General features: G+C 37.1%; 1 protein-coding gene across 5 annotated transcripts in view; it reads left to right on the plus strand.

The window, feature by feature from the left end:
• The window catches only part of FOXP2 (forkhead box P2), a 503,349-nt gene that overhangs the window by 440,471 nt on the left and 36,588 nt on the right, over window positions 1–26,290 (plus strand). For all 5 annotated transcript variants that reach the window (XM_087933993.1, XM_087933992.1, XM_087933994.1 and 2 more), the window contains 2 exons: window positions 19,233–19,320; window positions 22,141–22,224. In XM_087933993.1, coding sequence (XP_087790119.1) covers window positions 19,233–19,320; window positions 22,141–22,224 — 172 coding nt within the window. The remainder of the gene's footprint in view (window positions 1–19,232; window positions 19,321–22,140; window positions 22,225–26,290) is intronic.

The raw sequence follows: 26,290 nt of genomic DNA on the forward strand, positions 1-26,290 counted from the left end.
ACCGGTTCTCCAGAACCTGTCAGAACTGGCTAAATACCACCTCTGGCCTTCTTGTTTATCACTGTTGCTATTTATTTCTGCTTATTATCAGAAGAAATTGTCACCTTTGACATCAGTTTCTGCCTTCTGAAATAGGCTGTTCAAATGTACAGTATATCTCATTTCCATGTACTATATCACAGAGTATATATACTTCTTAATTTTCTATCGTTGTCACATATAGTACCTTGATCTACAAAGCCGAAGGACTCTTGTGGACTGTATACAACCTAGAAATCGTAGGATTCATTGTGGTCCCAAAGAAAAGCCTCAAGTACATTATTGTGCTTTTCTATTAGATTTAAGCCCAACGTTAAAAAGGCATAAAATTCAGCTTTCTTTTTGAAGTGGTGATATGGTTTACAGTCATCTGAATCTGCTTGTATCTGCTCTTTGTCTCTTTCACTGCAAAGACCCATTTTAATTTTTTTAAAAAAAACCCTTTTATATCAATTCAGTTACAATTTAAAGACAAAAGAACAAGCTAAAATTTCTCCAATCCATTAACTATATAGGGCACTACTTGTCTAATAGTAGCAGTTTTCAAAGCCTTGTTCCTATGTACTCTTTGCAAGAATGCAGTAAGTTGCAGCATGATACTTATTAATAGATCTAATGCAAGTATATTGTACTGAAGTAAAATATTCATGAAGAATGCTGTCCAAATTTAGTTTTTGTTTTCAGAAGTATTCTGGTAATAGACTTAAGATACTTTTAATGTATATAGTAAGCTCAACTTAAAAAAAAAGACCTGTTTAAATGGATGGTTTTATGCTCAGTTTATTATATATTGTGTGCATGTGTATTGTATTTAAAGAAAAAAAATAGAAAAAAATTGCTGTACTAAGTCATTTCAAAGAGGCTTCCCTTTAAAAATGGTAGTTTTATTTCTCATATTTAATACAAGATTTGGAGTAAAGAATAATTTTCAGAATATGATTTATAGTTATAAAAATGTAAAATATAAAAAAATATTTTTTCTTGCTCTCTTGACCAAAGCACTTTTTACTACACTGAAATGTATACGTTATTTTCCCCCAAGAATTCTGTGATCAATAATGCTTCTCCATTATTTTCAATATAGTTAGTTACCTTAAATGGGCCACATTATTTGGTAGGCAGGCGGTAAAACCCAGTGTCAAGGCTCCAACTAACGAATCCAAGCAAATCAGAAGTCTGAGACTTGGCTCTTTCTCAAAGGTCTTCTTTAATGAGTACATCATATCAGCATACCTTCAATGTAAAACCAAATGTAAATCTTTCCTGTAGTTTCAGTATAATTAAACTAGGAAATAACCCCGTTCCCAAGTATCACAGTTGGAACACACACATTGGTGGACTCTTCAGTCAACCTTTCCCCAACCTTGTTTGTTACCAGTAGAGATGACCTTGGTTCTCAGGAGAAAGTTATTTGTTGTGTCTAGTAATGCATTTCCCCTCTGTGTGGCAACTGACGAACAGAAAGATGGCTGCGGCCAGGTTGAGTTTGAAGTTGACACCCAGAGACTCAGCAGATGTCAGAAATTTAGAAAATACTGTCCCTTTGATATATCTAATAGTTACCTGGATTTCTGCAGCCCATATATGTAAGCCACCAGAGTTGCTTTGGGTAGTGAAATGGACAGTTTATAGATTGTGGTTAAAGCACCAGGCTAGAAAGCAAGAAACCATGAAACCATTCAAGTCCTGCCTTAGCCATGAAAGCGAACTGGATGGCTCTGGGTCACTCATTCTCTCTCAGCCCAATTCGTTTCACAGGGTTGTTACTGTGGGGAAAATAGGAGCAGGAAGATATATGTTTGCAATCCTGAATTATTTGTAAAGATTAAAAAGGCAGGATATATATAAATACATAAATACATATTCATATGTGATATACAAGGTGGCAAACCGTTATAATCCTTGATTGTTATGTTCTGCCTTTGAACACTCATACATAAGAAAATTTGGTTGATTTTCAGGTTTTTATTGTGTAAATTTATATTTACTCATGTGCTCAGGATTTTTTTCCAAGGAAAAACATTCTGCAAGTCAGAATTTGAGGTTAGATCAGAAAACAGTCTTGCGGAACCGAAGAAAGAACAATGATTGAATGGAATATTGTGTAATGAAAAGATTGCCAAAACTGCTTAGGAATTCTTTTGGAATTTTATTATAAAATGAGTTTTGCAGGTCAGCAAGCAAAGAAGTTCAAAGATTACTAAAAGAATTTAATAGTAGTTCTTCATTACTGTCTTATAAATGTCAGAATGTAATAATATATGTCAAAACTTTGGTTGTATGGTGTATTTTGTCTGCAAAACTAATTATCATTCCATTGGTCCTAAGTCAGTTTGAGTGTAGATGGATTTGGCTTTTAGAAGTTTAAATCAAAAGGTTTACACTATAGCATTCAAGTCAGCAGACACAAGCATTCTTTAGCCTGCATGCAGCAGACACCAGCAAAACAAAACATGATCCACAGTACAAAGACAGGCAATGTTTTTTGTATAGAGGCAGAATTGTTAATATTGAGAAAAAGTCATGCCGTGAAAAAGATAGGAAAGCTTACCGACACGAAAGATTTCAAGGCCTTCTAACTATAATAATTGAATTCAATGGGAAGAGCAATATAATTTAATTAATACTAAAAAGACATTTGATGCCATGTATGCACACACACACACACATACTCACTCACACACATAATCAGAGAGGGGGAGAGAGAGGGAGGAAGAGAGAATGAAAGGCGATAAAAATATTATATTCACTTTTTTTTAACTTACTGTTTAGGTTTTTTTTCCCTTTGACTGAAAGCATGCAGTCTAGTTCCCAAAATATGACCTCAAAACGGCATTCTTTGAAGTTGTCAGAAAATTGCGTCTTTCAGTTATAGTTCCATCATTCCTCAAAACTAAGACATCTGACACAATCAACTAATGAAAACTGACATACATGTAATAGAACATACATTTGGTATTTCAACTCCTCACACTGCTTATGCAAAATAAAGCAAATACCATTTACACTGTGTATTAGTGAAACAACTTCCTAAAAGAGCCTCTGACATTCTTAGATTCAGAAATATTTCTCTTTTTGACTTTAGAAATGCTGTGTTTTGTAGTAAATTTGAAAGTCCCATTTTAAAATTGGTTTAATAGTTTGCTATATTGCAAGATAAGCTGACGTCTATTTAGTGTCACAAATCAATAGAATGAAAAAATAGACGAGTGGAAGAAGATCTTTCTTGCTTTCATGCTTTCATTTGTCAGGCTATAATGTTTCCCTAATTGTTTTCTTTAAAAAACATCTTTATATTTATATTTTCCATGTGCTACCCTTGCAGCTTACCTACCTAGGCCTGCAGTTTTGGAAGAACATCAGTCAACCACATCATTTATTCTATTTTGAAAACAAAAATCAATATACCTATAAAGTGACCCATAAATTAGAATTGGCTCACACAATGTTTGTTCAGTGCTGCCTTTCTGAAGGCACCCTTTGCATTTTTTCTTCACCTCTCTGTTTGAACTGCAGTCACAGTAAGAGGCTCATTAGGGGACATTAGGGACTGGAGCTTACTAGAATTCCAGCGCTTGCTTTGCTCTTATTAATGCATAGCAGAGTAGAATGCATTTAAATATTTCATAGGCTTTCAGTAATTTGTGTGTAATCGCCTTGTTAGCAGACCAGTAGAAGTAGAACAGGTCTGTGAAATGGTGTTGGTGATTGCATGGGTAATTTACGGACCTTTGCCATCAGAAAGAGCATTATTGGGGGCTAGAATGAAGCTGTGAAAAAGAACCAGCAATAAGTTGGAGGTGGGGGAAACTTAATAAAGGTTTTGTAAAAAGCATCTTAAGGGATAACAATCCACTTGGTTCTTTTTGAAGCAGCTATAATTTATGACATATGCAATATATCAAATGCATAAGATAGCATTATGAAGCATTCATATGAAAAGGATATTTGCAACATTAGTTCCAACTTCCTGCAAGGGACATGATTAAATGATTAATGAAATGTCCTTTTGCATATGCATTTTGAAACAGCAATTAGGCACTGACTGAAAAAAAAAATCTACCAATCCTCTCATTTTTCAGTATTATCTTGTTCTTGATTTATAAATCATAGGGAATTTTTGAACAGCAATATGTACCTGGGTTGGTTGTAAAAGCATAAAAGAGAATAATTTAAGTATGAAATAGTCATAAATCCACAAATTCATAATTTAATGTTAATTTCTATCCTATTTATTTAGTCCTCTGGCATTGTATTTATATCTAGTGCTATTTTTGTACTTTGATTGACATAATTAAGATGGGGAAATGAATAGGCCCCATTATTTTACATATCACTGGTAAACAATAGTAAGGAAAGGAGTAGAGAAATGTGGCAGAGGTATGTATGTTTTCAAGTTCTCAGTAATCCACTGGAGGCTGTTCTATAAATGATCACTGAAGGCTCGCAAGCTAGCCTATAATTACAGGAAAGAAAGTGGCAGCTCTGGCATTTCATAACTATGTGTCCTCAAAGTGCTTTGTGAGTTTGTCACCAATGATAATTTAGATAGAAGCTCATTACTGAATATCACAACACTTTAAAAACCTTTCGCCTTCATATGGGAGAATAAAGGACTATTTTAATGGCAAGGTTCTTTTGTGTTCTACTGAAAAATTCAATCGAGACGAAACCTCATTGAGTATTATTGTACTCTAGCATTGCTAGCCTAATAAAAGCAGCCCAGATAAATGGAATAGGTCTTTCTAAGACTTGAATATACAAATGCAAACATTTTACAGGTTTTTAGTTCTTTAAGTATACAAAGAAGAAGTAGAATTAAAATGTAAACACATTTGTGCCCCAATCCAGAGAAGTGAAGATATTGCATGTGTGCCTATTAAAATAGCAATAGATGAATAGGAATGGAGATGGACTAAAATCTCACATGCAAATATATTTTGCATATGGTATTTGTGTCTATATGTCATGAGCTCAGATAGTCTGTGTGAAAATCCTTTTTTTTTTTTTCAAAACTGAAAATCCCTGGTGGTTATCTGTTTAAATGGCCAATATGATTGGCAGGAGAAGATTCAGTCTCCCTGTTCTCATACTTCGTATCTCAAGATTCTTGTCTAAATGGCTGCCAGCCACTCTTGGTAATAGTCTAGTGCTTCCATGTTTTTAAGTACATTATTAAACAGCTGCTTAGTATACTTCAGTTTTTTAAATTACACATTCACTGCATTGGACTACTCTTTCTCACAAGCTGCCAATCTAGATGATACATATTAGATGTTTTTGATTATTTCTAATTTAATCCCTGGCTTCTATATAGCCCAATAAGAATTTCATTCTCTATAGTTTTGTATGGCCCTTCTGTCCTGCATTGATAGAAACTTTGGTTGGTTTAGAAGCATCATAACCTGGGAATAAGAAGTAGTGTTCTCTGCTGAGAGAATATCTGCCAAATTCCTCTCATTTTGCATCTCAATAATGAAAATAAATGAAGCCAGACTAAGCAGTTCCTAGTCTTGTCAATTTCACTTCCAAAGTTTACCAAATAAAACAAGATTTTTTGGATGGCGTCCATTTCTCAGACAGAAAGATAGCGTGTATTTTTCTTTTCAGAAGGCCACCTCTCTGAGTATGAAGACATATTCATCATATTCATAATTTTTTCATCTTATTATGTAGTTGCCCATTTCACAAAATACGACTTACTCTTTTACTTGCTGAAATAGCAGATAAAAAAAGTTTCCAAAACAGTCTAGGGTTGGGGAATGGACAATTTCTCAAACTGACCAGCATCCAACCAGGGTCTTCTTACGTAAAGCGACTTCCCTACCCTCTTTTAGTCTAAAAATGTTATTCTGTAACCTGGCTGATAGTTAATTCTATGGAAAAATTTCACACATGGTTTAAAGACTGCCTGCAGAAGAACGAAAACACGAGTCTGTGTCAGAAGCAGTTCCCAGCTCAGTTTTCTGAACACACAGTGCCCCATCCCCACAGAGATTATCATAAACAGCACTGTCATTATCTATGAACAGTTTTCATTTCTAACTGTTCTTGGAGCTGCAATGACAACTTAGAAATAAAACTCTAAATAGAATGTCATGTTCAGAGATAATTCAGTTTCTGTTTGATCATGTGAAAAAAAATAATCAACTTATTAAACTATCCAACACCCAAAAAAGAGGATGACAATAACCTCATGACATTTCAGCAGTTCATAATAAAATTGTGCAAAACAGCAATAAGAAGACAAAAATAGTGCATGGAGGAAAATGTATTTGATTTAATAAATAGTCAAGATTTGTTTAACATTTTTCAGGTTTTATTATGTGCCATATATCCTAACAGTAAGTTTACTAAATATTTACTAAACTGCCTCAGCTCTCTGAAAATTCAATCACAATCCATTTCAGTTCCTGGGTTCAACATTGCCAGGTCCTAAAGTCTGTTTTACTGATTGCAGAGTATCTTTTTTTATCAATGAATCTTCTGAATTCTCTGTCTGTTCAAATGCTTTTCAGATATTGTATCAGTACATTGTTTTGTATTGTATCCAAGACACCTATAAGTGAACTTTTAAAAACTCTGAATATCTCAAAAGATGTTCAGATACTGTGACTGAACAGCATATTCTTACTATAATAGGAAGAGGATATAGTTACTAATGGACTCCTTAAACTACATCTGAAATACATTAGGGGAGGGCGAAAACTATAAAGTAGGGTGTCAAACTCAATTTCATTGAGGGCCGCATCAGGGTTGTGGTTGACCTGGGCCAGGGTGGGTGTGGCCAGCTTCCATTGCTGCTGTACTCACTCTTCTTGGCCAAATTGCTCATGGTGTGTGAGGGAGGGCAAAGTGTGTGGGTCGGAGGGAGGCTTATTCCCTCTCCCTGGCTTTGTAACCAAAGCAACCTGAGTGATAGGATGGGAGACCACCAGAAGAAGTCAGAAGGAAGGGACAAGAGGATGGCAAAAGGCAGCAGGGCTGCTGGTGGCCAAATGCCAATTTCCTTCAGACCTTCATTCTTTCTCATTATAATCTTCCTTCTTCTTTCCCCTCTTTCTTTTTTCCTTCCTTCCTCTCTTCCCTTCTTCCCCTTTTCTTTTTCTTTCCTCTTTCCCTTTCTCCTTTCCTGTCCTTTCTTGGATGCTCAGATGCAAAGGGGGAAATATTTGTCGATGCCTCCTCACCTTGTGATCAAACACCCCTTTTGCTAGTAGTTTGTGGCCATTTTAAAGCCTGAGAACAAAGCAAGCTCAGTTAATTCCCATGCTTGCATTTCGTGGAGGACAACAGTACAGCAAAACTGTCAAACTGTCAAAACCTCTGTTTTAGCTGTTTTCCTTAAACAGCTCTGGTGTTTAAGAACAGAGGTAAGTTAGTTGTTTTTCTATTAATACATAATCCTTAAAAGGGCTCTCCTGTAGGGACCCTGCCATGGTCTAATTCGGACTGGAAATGTAGCAAAGGAAAATGTTTCCCCCACTCTGCTTTGTCCTGTTTTGCCCACTGGAAAAGGCTGTTTGCAACACACAAGGAGCGGATACTTTCCCAAGTGCTCACAATTCAAGAATACCAACCTGCCATTCGTTAAATGCACGTGAGGTATCTCCGGATAGGGAAGGCCATGGTGGGCCTAGTGTTAGAAAGACCTTCAAGGCCTCCCTGACCCACTTAAGATACCTTATTCTTCTGCCTGCCACTCACTTACCTTGCAAACAGCTGTCTCCTCTCTGCTGCTGTTTCTTTGCCTTTGAAGGAGGGAGAGGAGAGTTGACTTAGAAATGCTTTTCACGCCGAGAATGGATGCTCCTGGGTTCCATAATATTGCGCAGGACCCAGAAACGTTCATTCTCGGCATGAAAAGTGTTTGTGGTGCCAGTCTCCTGCTCCTCACCCCACCCCTAAACTACTTTCCACCACTGCTGTGGCAGGGATGCTCCCTGTCCACTAAAGTCTGCAAACAGAGCTCCTTCAACAACCCATCCCACGGCCGGAGCTGGGAAGGTCAATATGGAACCAGCTGGGTTCAGGAACCAACATCGTCCAAGGCCCAGGTGCTCTGCTCACTCACATGTTCAGGCCTTACTGTTTGAGTGCGTCCCTCACATCCTCATCTAGTCCACCGGAGTTCGCCATGCTGGGGGAGGAATGAGATCCCGTTGTCCCACAGAGCATGCTTGCATGAAAATGGGGTGTCTGCGTGCAAATGGGCCACTTGTAGCAATCTTTGAAGGCAAGCCTGCTGTTGTGCCAGATCTAAGCACATTGCGGGCCAGATCCAGCCCGCGGGCCTTGAGTTTAACACTCCTGCTATAAAGCATTGAGTACCATCCAGTTAGTTTAAATATGTTTTGTACAATTATCAGCAAAGTGAAGGGTCATTTAAATAATAATTTTATGAATATAAACATTGTGGAAAGTTACTTTCCGGTTATACATTTCTGTTTTAATTTTATTTAAGTTCTGTTATGCTTTTGTTGTTGTTGAAAAGTAACTAGCTTGTGATTCTGTTGATAATTACTTTGGGAGGAGTGTTTTTTAAATAAAGAATCAGAAACTGCAATGGAAGCTGGGTTGAGCCAAGTACCAATCCAGTCAGTAGTATTCTGAATTGCACTCTGATATCTAGCATTTAGTGTTTTATTCCTGGATTCTTCTGAGCAGATAGTAAAATGAAGAGTACAAGATTACATAGACACTAACAGAACTAGCCAAGTGTCATCTGAAAATGTATCTGAAAGCAAATCGTTCCCAGATAAAATTTATGCTGCTTGCTTTTTTTACTTCATGCTGATATAGAATGCTGCATACAAATCTAGCAGCATTTGAACTCATTAATGCATCTTCTTCTATACTAATTATCTATGTTCTCTTTCTACCTAAGAATATTATCTATATCATTAAATATTAATATTCTTGCACTGGATATGTCCACAAATATATTTTTGTCTGTTTGTTCATGGATATTTGTTTTAGCTAGTCTTAAAAGAGAGACTGGTGATGTAGATACACACTTTCTACATATTAAGAAATTAATAATTGTTCTCTTAGAAGGAAAGTCACTTTTCTCTTTTGCAGAGGAACTTTTGCTTTTGTGAATTCATTTGTAATAAGACTCAAATCTGGCATTTCGCACAGAACAACTCTATGTTTAGAAGGTGTTTTATATTACTGAGAATTTCCCTGTGAACTGGCAGGCAATTCCTTCTCAAGACTAATCCATCTTAAAAACATGGAAATGACCAGGGTTCTGACAAAATTGTCCTTGTGTAATAATTATGCTGGGGATACCTTTGTTTACCAAGAAGCTCCAGGAAATTAAATGACTGAAGAAACAGTCCAATTTACAAAGCCTAAACTAGATCAAGAGTGAAAATGACAAATTACAGGTATATGTCCATGTTTGGGCATATCATTTGTGATGAAAGGAACAAAGCAAGTGTGGTTCTCTGTTGACTCTTATCCTGTATCTGTACTATACATTCAGGCTGCAGTGACTTGTTTGTGAGATTCTTTGCAGATAAAGATACTCATATTTGTTCACGTTTTGATGCCAACGGAGCACAGTCTAGTCAGACAGTTGAAGTTATATTTTGAAATCTGATCTGGGATACTTTTAATCTTAAAATTGAAGAAGTGGTGTGATCTGTCAGCTTGGTTCAAGCCATTTTTGGCTTTTGGCAGCTGCAATATATGTGTGCAGCTGAATTCTGGAGGTGATTAATATTTCTTTAAGAGAAGGGGAATTGTCATCAAAATGAAAAATTATAATAAAGCCATTTCTTGATTTGTATTAAGCAACTTCAACTCAATCTCTAAATTCTCTTTTTAGGGAAGATCTTGAGAAGTTAGAATATCATCCACAGGGCATCCTAGATAAAGTAGGTTATCCATATATCTTCCAATTAGTGTTTGATACTATAGCTATGTATGGATCAGCATACATGGCTCTATACATATGTTAGATAACATTTGTTATCTAGCGAACACAAAACTACCTAGAGAGATCATCTTTTTATCTTCCCTTCTCTATCAACAATTTTACTTCAGACTTCAAAAAGCATTCAGTAATATAGACAGATATCAAAGTAGTATACATGTATAAAACTGTACATGTAAAACAGCATTTCCTTGTGTCTGTCTACAGGAAACATTTGTAGCTTTTGCCTAGAATGAGTGTTGGAAACAACACCTGTTGTAACTAGTTTTAAAAGTAAGTGGTTCCTATTGGAGGTAAATTAAGAACTAACTCTAAGTCTAGTAGTGTCTGCATTTTCTAATTCTCCAGTCATTCAGCATACACTTTGAATCTTTCTTACAAATATCTTTCCTATAAATATTATATTTGAGGATGCGGTGATAGGACCAATATTATTTTTCCTAGCTGTGAAAAGACTACAGGACAAATGAAGCTATGTTGTAAGTTTTATTACACTTCTCATGTAAATTCTAAAGCAGACACTCTCTGACCTCCTACCCTTGTTTATTTCTTTGGAATGTTAAATATGTAATACAGGAAAAAACCTTTTGAAAACATACTTTAGATCTGTGCTGCCCCTTTCACTCACACATACATGTAACTGTGGTTTAGTGAGTTTATTTATATTTCCCGGCAATTCCCTTCACCAAAACCACAAAACTGTCCGAATCAAGTCCAGCCACGAGCAGATCAAGGTTAGTCCACAGAGCAAGGACCCAGTAGTCCACAAAGCACTTGAAAGTTGCTCAAACAAAATAACTCCACCAGACAAACTTAAATCCACACACAAGAAATCTCCAAGGGCAAAAAAAAACTTCAGAGTCTCCAAGGCAGAATTCCAAACACAGGGTCAATCCAGAATGAAGCAGGAATCATGATGATCAAACAAACAGCTAGAAAACAAACATGTTTTCCCAGCAACACCTCCATCAGTCTGCTGTGATAAATAGCCAGCTTCCAGTGCAGCCCATCAAGACAGGTGGGGCCTTCTCCTCTTGAGTAGTCTGGCTTGACCTTCTCTGCTCCTGCCTTTTCTCTGCCCTACATGTTCCAAGATGAGGTGCAAAAGGCAGTTCTTCTTCCACTTTGCTGGCCATTTGCACTGCAAACTTTCCCCAGCTGTAGTTTCCTCCAAATCCGTTCCAGATGGCCATTCAGAGCCATCAAACAACTCAACTCCTGACGTGCCAGGAAGGTCTCATTCTTCCCTGAACTGACATCTGAGGAGGTATCTGTGGAGTCGTCCAAGGGAGAGATGACAAGATCTTAGCAATAGTTTGGGCCTTTAAGATCTGTTATCCATTTCTAAATACCCTGCTCATGATATTTATCCAACATCCTCGTCAATAAACTTAATATCCATTTCCTTATGTTGAAGGAATAATCAAATGGAAAATGCAGCTGTGTAAGCTGTTAGCTATAGCCACTGTTCATGTCTCTCCAACTCTTCTCTTTCTAACTGATGATGTATATAAATAGAATGGATATCTTTATGTTCCCCTTGATTCTTGCACATTGTACAATATAATTTTATATAATACAATATAATCTTATATAATATACAATATAATGTACAATATAATCTTATATAATATAATTCTTGCACTTTGTACAATATAATCTTCCACATGAACTTGCCTGTTCATATAAAAAGTTTTCCACCGACGTTTGTTGATGTTATTAGTCTTATATCTCTATCTTATATATGCCATACTCCATGCACACATGGACACACTCAAAGAAATCAAAATAGACGTTGAAGATTGTTTTTCCACAAACAACAGGGTAAATATGGACTTGCTACAAGTACAGGAAGGCAATACTTTCTCACTCCATGTCCAAGATATTTACCATATATTTTGGACCAAAAGACGTACCGGACTATAAGACACATCTTGGTTTAGAGGAGGAAAACAAGAAAAGCATAGTTTTTTTTCCTCTGCACATCCCATTTTTGCCCTCCCTGGCATCCAGAAGCACTCTGAAGGCCAAACATGTGCCCATTTTTGGTCTCCCAAAGCCTCCACACGTCCCGTTTTTGCCCTTCCTAGTGTCCAGAAGGACAAGCTAAAAACGTGCTTATTTTTGGCCTCTGGAGGATTCCAAGGGTCTCGTTTTTGCCCTCCCTAGCATTAGGGAGGTCAAAAGTGGGCATGTTTTTGGCCTGCAGAGTGCTTCTGGATGCCAGGGAGGCTGGAAATGGGAACCCTGGAGGCCAAAAACAGGCACATTTTTGGCCTGCAGAGTGCTTCTTGACCCTGGTGAGGCTGAAAAGGGAAGCATGTTTGGCCTGTAGAATGCGTTTGGATGCCGGGGAGGGCAAAACGGGATGCACAGAGGCCTTGGGAGGCCAAAAATGTGTGTTTGCTCTATAAGATGCACTGACATTTCCACCCACTTTTTTTGGGAGTGGGAAGTGCATCTTATGGTCTGAAAAATACAGTAGTTAAGTTATATTATTAATAGTATATATTTATTCTAATTTTCCTTCGAAACATTCCCATCCACTTATCATCACAACTATCCCCTGTAGAATCATAGGTTGAAAGATGGGAAGTAATTCTAGATAATCCAGACAATCTTGTAGTTGGTTTAGGATTTCAAGCCTGCTCTTCCCTTTTCGTTATTGGAAAAGACGCTGATGCTGGGAAAGATTGAAGAGGAGATGGGGACAGGAGTGGATGAGTGTCATCAGTGCAGTGGGCATGAGTTTAGGCAGACTCGGGGAGACAGTGGAGGGCAGGTGGGCCTGGCGTGCTATGATCCATGGAGTCGCAAAGCATGACTGAACAGCAACAACATGTGGCCTCTGGGGCCTCTGCTGACCTATCATTTCTGACTCTCCCCATGGTTCACAGAGGGGTTGCAGGTTCTGAAAGGGCCTAGAGCATTGCTGGAGGATCGCAAGGGATGACTCCAACTGGATATGACTTAGAACCGCTATTAAGGCCTACCACATGGCAGTAAGAGTGGCAAAACAGCATTATTTTCCACTATTATTGCGTCCTCATAGTGTTGCCCAGCAGCTCTGTTTTGGGCCACCCTCCTGGATCAGGGGAGCTTGGGTAATCATCTGCAGTGCCACGCTCAGCACCTGATGAAAAAGTTGGATCTCATGTGTGGAGATAGTCCATGTGAGATGCCTGGGGAGAGGTCTTGTCCGATTATCTGGGAATGGTGTGACCCTATTGGCCCTGATGAAGTGGACAGGGTCCTCAATGTTGTCAGTGACACCACCTGTCAGTTAGATCTTTGTCCCTCCTGGATGGTGAAAGCCTCCAGGATGAAGACTAGCAGGAGAGTTCTGGCAGTAATTAATATGTCACTAGAGGAGAAACATTTCTGGAAGCTTTTAAGGAGATCCTAGTTTGCCCCCTCCTTTAGACAAAATCACTGGATCCCACCTGCATGAACAGTTTTCATCCAGTTTTCAACATCCACTTTTTGGGGAAGGTTGTGGAAAAGATGGTGATCTGGCAACTCAGAGGGTCCTGGATGAAATGGATTGTCTGAACCTCATCCAGTCAGGATTCAAGCCCGATTATGGGATGGAAATGCATTGGTTGCACTTGTCAATAATCTTTAATAAGAGCAGGATGGGGTAGTGCATCCATGCTCAATACCATCGACCATGGTGTCCTTTTGGGTCTGCTATGGGGACTGGTGCTGGGTGGCACAGTTTTGCACTGGTTCGGCTCCTTTCTTCAAGGCTAGTTCAAATCTGTGTTAATAGGAGTGAAACTGCTGGGTGAGATCATCCATTACTATGGATTGAGGTATCTGCAGTATGCTGATGATACCCAACTCTATATTTCCATTCCTGGTGACCCAAATGAAGCTGTGGCTGCTGTCTTGCAGTATTTGGGAGACAACAGGCTTCAACTGAATCCTGGAAAGACCAAATGGCTTTGGTTACATGGGGCCCTTTGTCATTTTTTTTACTCTGGATGGGGTGGTACTATCCTAGACAAATCTGGTCTGCAACTAGGGGTTTTCCTGGACTCATGACTCCTGTTTGAAGAGCAGGTAGCAATCATGGCTAGGAGAGCCTTTGCCCAAATTCAGGTTGTGTACCAGTTGCAATCTTTTCCTGTATCAGGAGTCCTGAGCTCAGTTGTTTAGGCCCTAGTCATCTCATGATTGGACTATTGTAATAGATCATACATGAGTTTACCATTGAAGAGCATTCAGAAGCTACAGCTGGTGCAGACAGTTCTTGGGGCTCAAAGAATGTCTCTACACACTGTATTGGTTGTTAGTCTGCTTCTGGGTGCAATTCAAGGTGTTGGTAATAATCTTTAAAGCCCCTCATGGAATAGGTCCAGGCTACTGACAGGACCATCCAGGGGTGGGATTCAAACTTTTTAACAAACGGTTCTGTGGCCATGGCTTAGTTGGTGGGTGTGGCTTGGTGGTCATGTGACTGGGTGGTCATGGCCAGCTCAATGTCACTCACGTCGAGGGGCGCTTCTCCTCGCCTGGCTTCTCGTGACTGTGGGGATGCTGGAACAGTTGTAAGTGTGAAAAATGGTCACAAGTCACTTTTTTCAGTGCCATTGTAACTTTGAATGGTCACTAAATGAACTATTGTAAGTCAAGGATTACCTGTACAAAAATGCAAAGAGCTTCTTTGTTTGCAAAAAGCTGCATTAGATTAAAAATACCTGCAAGCCGGAGTTACAAATCAGGCAGGGTGCCAGAGCACCTTGAGGAATTAAAATAGTTAAAATGCAATGATAACTATCAGCAGCCAATTCTTGTTCATAAAGTGAAATCCAGAGGTCATTTAAGCTCTCCGGAAAGAGCACACCCAAGGAAAAGCAATCCTTAGAACCTTTTGCAACACTTAAAGATAGCAGCTGCTCACCTCACAAGATATCCTAAGGAAATCATCCAGGTTTAAGGAAAGGTCACATGCCCCCCAGAAAGGCAGTAAAAAAATCAGTGCCAAGCTTGCATCCTGCCTCTTGAAAGTACATCCCAAAAGGACAGTGCCAGATACCACTAAAGGAAGACCCCACTCCCCAGATAGAAAAAGAAACCATAAGGCAGGGAAAAGTTCAAATACAATACAAATAATTAAATCAGTATCTGTTGCTTGTTAAACCAATTACAGAATAAATAGATACAGGAACTAGCCAGATTTCTCAACCCAGTTTCTTTTCAGGAACACAGATTAACCTTTTTCCTTCCAAACAAAGCTGAATAGGGAAAATTATCCCATCCGTAAACACAGGATTTAACTTCAGTTTTAGACCAAAACTCAGAAAGGGTTTGTAACCACACATTTGAATGTCAGTCTTCTAGCTAGCCGAGAAGTCTTGCTGAATGTTACTCATCTTGGTTCCTTGTCATTAAAAGCTCCTTTCCAGTTATTCAATTATTTCTTCAAAGTGCTGGTGGTTGCATGTGGCTGGAAGTATATCCAGGGGAGTGTCTCCTCCCAACAGCAGTGTAAAAACCTTAAAATAACCCTTCCCCTTTAAGAAAATTAAAAAACCTCCTTCAGAGACAGTCTAGGCATACTGCCAAGAATGTAATAAAGGTAATGGAATAAAGGAATGTAATAAAGGGTGAAAAAAAACAAAAGGGGATTTCTTCTAACTACCTATTCTCAGAACTGCTTAGAAAGTTAACAAGGGGTTCTATAGAACCAGTAGAATCCCACCCCTGGGACCATCTAATCCCAGTAGGATTGACCTATCTCACCCATACCAGCAGAGTAGGCAGGCTGCAGGACCTGTTGGCCTGATTATTCCAGCTAGTGGGGTCTGCCAGTTATCTTAGGGTTCCAATGGGAAAGTATCACACTGGAGGTGTTCGATTGATTAATAACACATCCCATCTTTCTCCCACCTATCCCTGCCCTTCCCATCTGTGATTGGATTTTAGCAGTTGGCATTGATGTTAATGCCACTTTATAATGCCTTGGTAAGACCACACTTGGAATAATGAATCCAGTTTTGGTCACCAACAGAGGTGGTATTTAGCAGGTTTTGACCAGCTCTGGAGAACTGGTAGTGGAAATTTTGAGTAGTTCGCAAAACCGGCAAATACACCTCTGACTGGTCCCGCCCCCATCTATTCTCTGCTTCCTGAGTCCCAGCTGATTGGCTGGGTCCTCTTTTGTTGCCCTGCACAGGAGAACGGAGCTGGAAATCAGGTTAGTGGGGTGGGGAGGGAATGGAATCTTGCAGTATCCTTCCCCTGGAGTGGGTTGGGAATGGAGATTTTACAGTATCCATCCCATGCCATGCCCACCAAGCCACATCCACCAAGCTATGTCATGCCCACCAAGCCACACCCACAGAACCAGGAGTAAAAATTTTGAATCCCACCACTGGTCACCGCAATGTAGAAAAGTTGTTGAGACTCTGAAAAGAGTGCAGAGGAGCAACCAAGTTGATTAGGAGACTGAAGGTTAAAACATACGATGAATTGTTGCAGGAACTGGGCATGGCTAGTCTAGTGAAGAGAAGGACCAGGGGAGACATGATAGCAGTGTTCCAATATTTGAGGGGCTGCCACAGAGAAGAAGGGGTCAAGCTATTTTCCAAAGCACCTGAAGTCAGACAAGGAATAATGGATGAAAACTGTACAAGGAGAGATCAACCTGGAAATAAGGATAAATTTTCAGACAGCGAGAGCAATCAACCAATGGAGTAGTTTGCCTTCAGAAGTTGTGAGAGCTTCATCATTGAAAGCTTTAAAGAAGAGCCTGGACTGAGCCAATTGTATAAATTTTATAAATAACTAAACAACTTTTTTATCCAAGTCTAATATTACATTCAAAGCACAAGGCTACTTGTTATCAAAGTTTCTTACGTCATTCTTTGCTAAACAGTACACCATTATAAGTCAATGTGTACATAAAGAAATTTCATTGTATTAAGAGCTTGAAAGCATAGAAAAGAAGCTATTATGAAATCTAAATCATATAAAAAAACTGATATTAGGACATAATTTGATAGAGTAATTTTTGTTTCTTTTTCATTGCTTTGTAATACGTTGTGTTCATGTGACATACTTTTTCCACATTCCTTCCAATGATGGCAAAGTTTTCATGCAATGCTTATATAATTTAAGTGCTGATAGTTACTTAGGAATGTTGACAACAATCATATCCTATGAATAGAGATAACTCCAGTATACCTGCCACCAGTGTACATTCAAATATCATGAAAAATATTACTTAATAGAGTAATAGTTACTCATTGATAGAAGTATTTCATCCATTCACTTATTGTTAGTTAAAAAACTCCCTGTTTATTAGATTCAAGTTCTAATGCATATTTATTTGGAAATGGTGAATAATTGAGGTTGAAATCAAATTAATTATCCCATTTACTACCACCTTAATTGCACTAATATATCATAGAGATACTTTTAAAATATCTGCACAGACCAAAATTCTGTGATGTGTCACATTGTCAATTAATACATCAGCTCCTTACTGTAATTTTGATATCAGTCATTTAAATCACAAGTAATCAAACAAAAAACTCACCCATACACTCGTTTTCCTATGGTTCTTCTGGAATTGACATACCTCCTTCAATTATACTACTTAGAAAATTTTAAAAAGTGAAATAAACTTGAAAACTTAAAACAGGTCACTTACTTTTCTTTAAAAATGAATGGACTGCAGAATAGGACTGCAGAAAAAACAATTACTACCAATCTGCCTTCAATCGAGGACCTGTATACTGCACGAGTCAAAAAGAGGGCTGTGAAAATATCCCAGATATAAATTGTTTCAATTCCTTCCCTCAAAACAACACTATAGAGCACTGCGCACCAGAACAACTAGACACAACAACATTACTCTGCTAAAAGCCATCACTCTGCTAAACAAATAATTCCCTCAAAACTGTTCAACTATTACAAAGTCGGCCCTACTATTACTGTTAATCTTCTCGTCATTCCTTATCACCCATCCCCTCCCACTTGTGGATGTATGACTGTAACTTTGTTGCTTGTATCCTTACGATCTATATTGACTGTTTCCTAGTATGATTTGATTGCTTATTGTACCCTATGATTATCATTAAGTGTTGTACCTTATGATTCTGGACTCTTGACGAATGTATCTTTTCTTTTATGTATACTGAGAGCATTTGCACCAAGACAAATTCCTTGTGTATCCAACCACACTTGGCCAGTAAAGAATTCTATTCTATTTTATTCTATGTCCTGTTCAGTCAACTATATGGTAAGCCTAGTAAGAAACATAGGTACTTATGGCTTTTTCCCTAGGACTGGAAGATAGAATTTCTCACTTATATATGAAGATATAGGTGTAGAAAATGCAAGCTGCTTTATCAAGCAGAATATTTTCCCTGTATAAGTATATATTGTCATTCATAATGTGATCAGCAAATTTGTAATGATCACATTTGTATTTTATTTGCGTTCTTTCATCTACATGTACTTCTCCATTTTCCAATTCTGTATCCTTTGATTTTTGCATTGTTCTTCCAGAAATGCTTTTTTTGCTAAATTCACAGGCTATGTGTTGAAAGGTAGACATAATGGTACCTGTTTTCATTAAAAGACCCAAATGTTATTACCAAAATGTGCCCTTTTCATTTGGCGGAGAGGGGAAAGTTCAGATTTAGTAAGTGGATTCAAATCATAAAAAGATGTGTGGTTAAACGTTTAGGCATATTTATTTAGACATGTCTATCCCTTCACAACTGTGAGGTAAAAGGAACTAGTTATATAGGCATCTGAGTAAAATTCAAAATTACATTATGTCACATATATGATATGAATTTGCCATTATAATTAGTACCATTTGCATCATCACAACACATGTGATGTTACTTTACTCCTATTATAGGTACCCATGACTAGCTCTTTTATAAAATAAGTGTTAAATTTGTTCCCCTTGTCATTGTACCTTTGTGCACCATTTTCTTGTGTGTCTGATCTCTTATATTGAGGACCAAGACTGCTCAGTTGCATTTTCCAAACTACTTTGCAGTGAATTCCATTAGGGAAATAGAGGAGTTTCTTGCAAAGTAGTTATATTATGCCTGTTACAGCAGTTTGGATTTAAACTGGATTTCAGTAACTAGCTTTCTGATGTAAGAATTGTGTTTACAGAACCTACACAGAGAGAAAGAGAAGCAGTAGAACTGAAAAGGTTATCTATCTCTATCTAATGTTCTATATTTTTAATTATTTTAATTATTTCTTCTTTTACTAGGCACCTTAATAATGAACATGCACTGGATGACCGAAGCACTGCTCAGTGTCGGGTGCAAATGCAGGTGGTCCAACAATTAGAAATACAGGTTTGAAAATATATCCATATTCTGAATATATTTTTCCTTGAGAAAATTGTCTTAATTTCTTATGGAATTATATATATATGGGCTAACATTTTTGAACATGTTTTAATATCTGCTTGTATGTTTTGAAATAAATCAAATTTCTAAATACTAATTAACTACCTTAAGCTATGCAATTTAAACATCTACTTAGAAATAAGCCACTGAAGTCAGGGAGTATTTTTTTCTAAATAAGCACTCATGAGGTTTGACTCCATTTATGTTAAAAATTGTTTTTAACTATCATTTTTTTTAAGCTTTATTGGTAATTGTGCCTTTAGGAAATGGGATGTCTGTAGGTGACAAGCCATTATGCAAATCTGGATTAATTTATTTTCTGTATCTTTTGTATTCACATAAATTTTCAACTACCTTTTAAAGCAAAAGTTCATAAACATAAGTACAACATCATAAATGCATGCCGATAACATCATTAATCTACAACTAAACATTTAACTTTAACTCTGCTATTTGCCATATTGACTTTCTATACATTCTAGTGATTTTTGACACCTTGTAGACAAGTCTTCAACCTACTTCATCATGCAATATAGTTATGAAAATATGTGTTTGGAGACTCATAAGGCCATATTTTTAGAATCCAGAAATCTTGCTCTTAATTCACATAATGGCTTTGATTTTATCTTAGTATATGATGGTTCTCAGAATAATGTACCTTGGGCATCTAAGAATAGTGTAGATACTCTCCATTAAAACAACCCCTAACATTATCATTCCTAAAATGGCTAATGTAAATTGGTTCTCAGAATCTCCTTTTACATGTAGATTCAATCATTCGGGAAGTGGGGTGAGGAAGGGAAAGACAAATTACTAGAAATTTTTCATTTAGTATAATTGGAGATAGCACCACCAGACAAACGGCATATGATAGTTAACAAAGGATCCAATAAAATAATAAAGACTTAAATGTGGAAATCAAATGTTTTGTACAGATGGAAAATGTTTTTTTACCAAAAATAAGCACTAGCGGAATTATATTTAACATTCTTTTTAGCACAGACCAATTAAACTGTAATCTATTTAAAGCAGGGGTGTCAAACAAATTTCATTGAGGGCCACATCAGGGCTATCGTTGACCTCTGAGAGGGAGGTGGGCGTGGCCAGCTTGACGCCACTCACTGGGTGTGGCCAATGGGTGGGCGTGGCCAGCATGACGCCACTCCCCAAACTGCTGGCATATTTTCTCTTCACACTGGGTAGACCAGGCCGAAGCCACACTGGCACGATGTTTCCTCTTTGCATTGGGTAGACTGGGCCAAAGTGATGTGGGCGTTTTCCAAGATGGCCCCGTGGGTGAGATCTGACCACATCATAGACCAGATCCGGCCCACGGGCCTTGTGTTTGACACTCCTGATTTAAAACATGTCTTCCTTTATATCCCTAAACTGTTTTACTGTTACCATTTTACATTTCGTGCTCATTCTGCAAAAGTGATAGCTATCATAGTATGGAAAAGTCTCATATCATACAAGCATGGGTTGTATGGGTTTGGGGCTATGGGTTTTTGTTTTGTTTTTAAACATGTATAGTTAACCTCTTTCGATTCCATTTTTTTGGCCTGAATTAAACAGTGGGAAATGAAATAATTGTAGTGTCATCCTCTTTTATTTATATGTATGAAGACTGCCTTATTTACCCATCCAAATCCTCAGAAAAGTGTGTATGTGTGTGTTTGTATGCAACTATTGCAACTATTTGCATTTTATACTAACCAGTACCTTATTCTGAATCCGGGACAAAACACAAGGACAATCATTTATGAATTTGACATGGAAAAGAAGTTTTTACACTAAAATTTTAGAGTATTCATTTAATGCATTGTTTAGTATATTAAAGTTACTTTTGTTGGCATAGTGCTTTTAGGGTTTTTATCTATGTGTATGATACTATTGGGCCTTTAAAAATTGAATGATCATTTTTGCATTTTAGATATACAAAACTAAATATAATTGTTGAGTACTATATTATAATATCATCATATAATCAAAGGAGAGGGCCACAAATAATCGCGGTCTTTTTGTGAACCATGTTGAAGGCTTTCTTTGAGGTGCAATTTACATTTACAAATATTATGTTGTGATATAAAAGTCTCAATGGACTTTCTGCTTTCAGGGTGACCAATTATGAGTTTTTCCCTCCCCCCTCTTTTGTATGACTGTAGAAAAGTAAGGTCCATCCGTTGTAATGAGACCTAGAACAGTGCAGATGTCAGTTTAGTGGCAGAGTTCAACATTTCACACTGCCTAGTCCCTGTCACTCTATTGAATTAGATTGATTATGGTAGATTGCAGGGGGCACTAACTGAACCTCATGGGAATGGATGAAAAGTATAAACAGTCTTGGCAGGCACCATGCTATGAGGACCCTTCACCTCTTCACAGCTGTTGGCACTAGCCCATTGCTAATAGTGTCCATAGGATTGTAAAGAGACACTATGGGCCATATAATTTACAGACCTAGTAACTTGCTACTGTTGAGTCAGTAATGACCTCAATTCTCTTATTGACAAAAAGATGAAGTATTATTTGTTTTCTTTGACCTTTTAAACATGACAAAAGCTATACAGCTTTCTTCTTTCTCTCCCTTCACTCCTGAGAATCCAAGTTCCCTTTCCTCCTCTATAAAAGTTTTCACTGACATAGGCTTTGATATGCAGGAACATTACTCCATAACAGTCTCAGAGATAAGATGTATCACATGAAATAAAATAGCTGTTATTAGTCATTTCTAAAATGCTTCTGATCTCACTCTTTCTTTAACAGCTTTCTAAAGAACGTGAACGTCTTCAGGCAATGATGACCCACTTGCACATGCGACCTTCAGAGCCCAAGCCATCTCCAAAACCTGTAAGTGCATATTGCTTTATAAACAGTAAATAGGTCTACAAATGTAATAGACTAAGAAAATGAGCAATTTACTGACAGTTGGAAAACAATAAGTGTGATAAAAATATGGCAATAAAATGAAGGTAAAATGCAATCACTTGTCAAATTGCATGTTTCTTTAAAAGTAATGCTATCTTTTACAAAATCTGTCCAATCTGTGCCATAGAGGACACTAAACAAGTACACCTGTAGGTGCACAAATCACTCCCTTTTTGCTGAAGCCAGAAAGAATATCATTTTTGAAATAGACTCACAAATATTAAAAAGAAAGCTGTTTTGAAAGACCTGAAGTTCAGCTGACACAGAAGTAGTTAAGAAAAAGTTAGAATAGTAGCCTAACACAAGGTTATAAATGCATGGGTTGGTGCTGTAGTTTACTCTGTCATTTAAAATATCCATCGGAAAAGACATTGCATTTTGCAATATTTTTGTCATTGGAGAGAAGCAAATTATTCATCTGATATCAGCAATGCCACAGCGGTTCACTTTTGACAAAGGTGGGAGTTACTGATATATCACTACCTGTTTCTGAATTAGAACTGATAATGGAATAAAAAATTTTCAGTAGCTTTCTAAAATATATTTGCAAGTTATACTATGTACATCTAAGTGTCTGCTTGCTTCATATAATCCGATGAGAATTAATCCTACTGAGACCGCATTGGAATACTGTGTCCATTTCTGGTCACCACAATACAAAAAAGATGTCCCTTCCAGCCTAATGATTCTATGCTCCATGTAGCCAATCGTCTTTGAAAAAAAATAGAGAAAAACAGCATACAATTAACAAAAAAACATTCTTGTATATCACAGCCTCCTAAAAATTCCTTAAAACAATGAAAGAGCCATGTTTGTATTTTTTTTTTCCAAAACATTTCAAATACTTTGTTTCAAAGGATTATCAGATATGGAGAGCAGAAATCAAGACCATCATCAATCATCAGAGTTAAAATTTTCTGCATCTCTCTTCTGCCATGTAGTGTTTCTTTGGACTTTTTTACCTCCCAAACTGATTGCCTTGTGGTTTTCAGTGATTGGTAGCATTTTTATATACTGTATGTACAGTATGTGAATCTTAAGCATTTGTCTTGTTTTCCATAATTGACTGTTTATTGCTTTAAATATAAGTTTGCACTACAGTACTAAATACTGTATATCCGTTTTTTTATTTTTATCAAAGGATGTTTTTGTTAGTTTTTAGTGTCTTCACTTGGCTCCCAAATATTTCTTAACAGTGTAGAAAATGCATGGAAAATATTTTTGCATTATATAATTAATTTAATGTCAATAAGTGGATTATTACAAATTTTAGAACTATCTCATATTTATTGTTTTATTGTTTATGAACTATCTCATATTTATTGTTAAATCAATTTATTTATTGATTGTAATTGACTGTCACATTACAATCAAGATATTTTTCTACTGTTTTCTATAGTGTAAGATAGATATTCACATGACAGAGTAATTGTCTCATAAATCCATCAGAAATCTGCAGCTTGTTCTTTTCCAATTAATTATTCAATCAGTAAATTTTTTAAAACTCCAGCAGCATGGTTACATCTACACTAATAAAGAATTTTCAGCCTATAATCCAAAACAGAACCTGAATGAATAATGTAATTGAAGTATTACATTACATAAACCACACATGAAAGAATTGCTAATTGCGTTTGATGGTGGGCAATTAGTACAGAATCTTAGATGAGCAATTTAAAGTGAAAGCACAGTTTAAAGTTCCCTTTGGAACTAGAGATATCTGAAGTAACGAACTAATACTGTCTTCAAATTGGTTTGAGAGAAGAGTGGTCAATACCACAAAAAAAAAAAATCCTAAAATGTATACACTGTACAAAAGAAGCTTCAAAATTCATACGATAGTAGAGAATTATGGTGTATACACTCATGTACAGTGGTTTCATTAAAACGGCCCACACATTTGATAACTATTAATAGCATGAATTTATTACCAAGGAAAAATGAGCTGTGTTGGTTCATCACTACACCCTTAACAGCTATCAGTACATGAATACAAGGTGCAGTCGCAGTGTGTATTATATGACCCCATTTACTCTCTGAATGGAACTTCATTAAATGGTACCTTTTGGCCATGCTATGGCTGGATGAAAATCAAAGTTATCAGGACTGCGAGTCCTGAATAATGAGTTCCACCCAACCTTGAATATATTCAGATGAGCTGATGTGGCTAAGTGATCATCCTAGGTTTTACATGCTTTTCTTTAGTTAATAATAAATTCTATTTTATCAGCTCACATTCCATGCCTACAAACACGTCATGCTTATTATTACTGCCTAGAAGAATAACTTACCATAATGTTGTAAACATAGAGGTTGGCATACATACTAACCCTAGCATTTCCAAACCTTTATCAATAGGGTTGCAGCATGTACAATCTTCCCATAGAACTTTATTTTATTTTCATTGTGATTAAAAAAAAATGGGCTGGGAAATAGTGGGATATCAATTTAAAGTAGGTATGTGTATATAAGTGTGTGTTTATGTATTTGATAAATGAAATGAAAATATACTATTCATATGTCAATTTAGAATTTGTAGTAGTATACATAGTATACTACTACTTTGATATGTAGTAGCAAGAACAATTGATAAATTGCTTCAATTTATAACTTATACAAAATCAAAGATACTTTTGTACCTCTTGGGCATTTCATCAGTGCACTGAAGACAACATTGAGCCAAATCATTACATTTTCTTTCCTTCCTCCACCCCATATGTACTTAACAAAGAAAAACAGTTTGTGACTTATAGGGAACAGATGCACTCAGGGATGCCTTGAGGGCGCCAGTCGTTATTATTATACTGCTAATGCTCTTTCGCTGGCTGCTGCCCAAGAAAGCCAAACAATTAGCTGGCATATGTTAATTTTTGTTTCCCTAACAAATCTCTCTACTGACTAGATGTGTAAAACAAATCCACAAAGAAAGATCAATCAATGCTGTATGCCATTGAAAAGCAGTCTATCTTAAGTTTATTTGGGCCCTGGAAAGCAGGTGTTACTAGATTAGACATAAAAACCAAGTCACCTCTGTTTAATCAATCAAGGCATAACCTACTGCCCAACTTCTATTCATTTTAGTGCTAGATAATGCATCAGATCCCTATAGAGAGTGCTCTTTCTATCATCTCAACACGCCATTTTTCAGTTCTACCTATTGAAGGATACTGTAGAAAATTATTGTAGCTTTGATTGGTATCAACCAAGGATAAGGCAGAAATCGTGTTTGGAGGGTTCCTGCCATGATTATCCATTTTGCTAATTGGATGCTATTTATGACAAAAGATGTATGGTAAATATGACAGAGTTAATATGCATTTTTGATAATGAGCAGCAAGGCTTTTTTTTTTTGCTGGGGGGTGTAATGAAAGGCACACTGTTAAACAGCTTGCATATATTTTCACCTTCTTTCTTTTTTTCTCCCCATTCTGACATCCTCTTTCTAGGGTACATCAACCATAAGTGACACTGTAATCATAAATTGAAAATGATACTTCCAGAGGAATTGGCAAACTTGACATTTCATTATATTTGTTAACACATGCCACAAATGATTGTTACTGAAGAAATTCCATTTCCCTCTCTCCATCTCCAATCAGATTTAATTTGAAAATTTTCAGCTTCCTCTGGCTAATTTGCAATTAAGACAATTTTGTTTGAATATGTAGTAATGTCATTACCATTCCACCAAATTAGTAAGGAGACTAAAGGTCAGTGTAAAATTTTCCAGCTGGCTGGAGCCTCTCAGCTGAGATTTGGGACGGAAGAAAGGAAATCCAGCAGTATCACAATAGGAACTTATTTTGAGTCACTTTGACCAAAAGCAAAAACACTTCTGTGTTCTTATCCTGGGGCTTCAACTGGAGAATAGCCTGCCCTGCAAAATAGCCGGGTAAAAGTAACTACAGGTTACTTTTACAGGGTAAACCGTTGAGTCAAGTCCAGTAGGACTAGCAGAATAGTCCTGAGTGACATTACTGCAGATTAG

This window comes from Pseudonaja textilis, chromosome 5 (genome assembly GCF_049901715.1).
Source record: "Pseudonaja textilis isolate UNSWEBS1 chromosome 5, rPseTex1.2, whole genome shotgun sequence".
Classification (NCBI taxonomy): domain Eukaryota; kingdom Metazoa; phylum Chordata; class Lepidosauria; order Squamata; family Elapidae; genus Pseudonaja; species Pseudonaja textilis.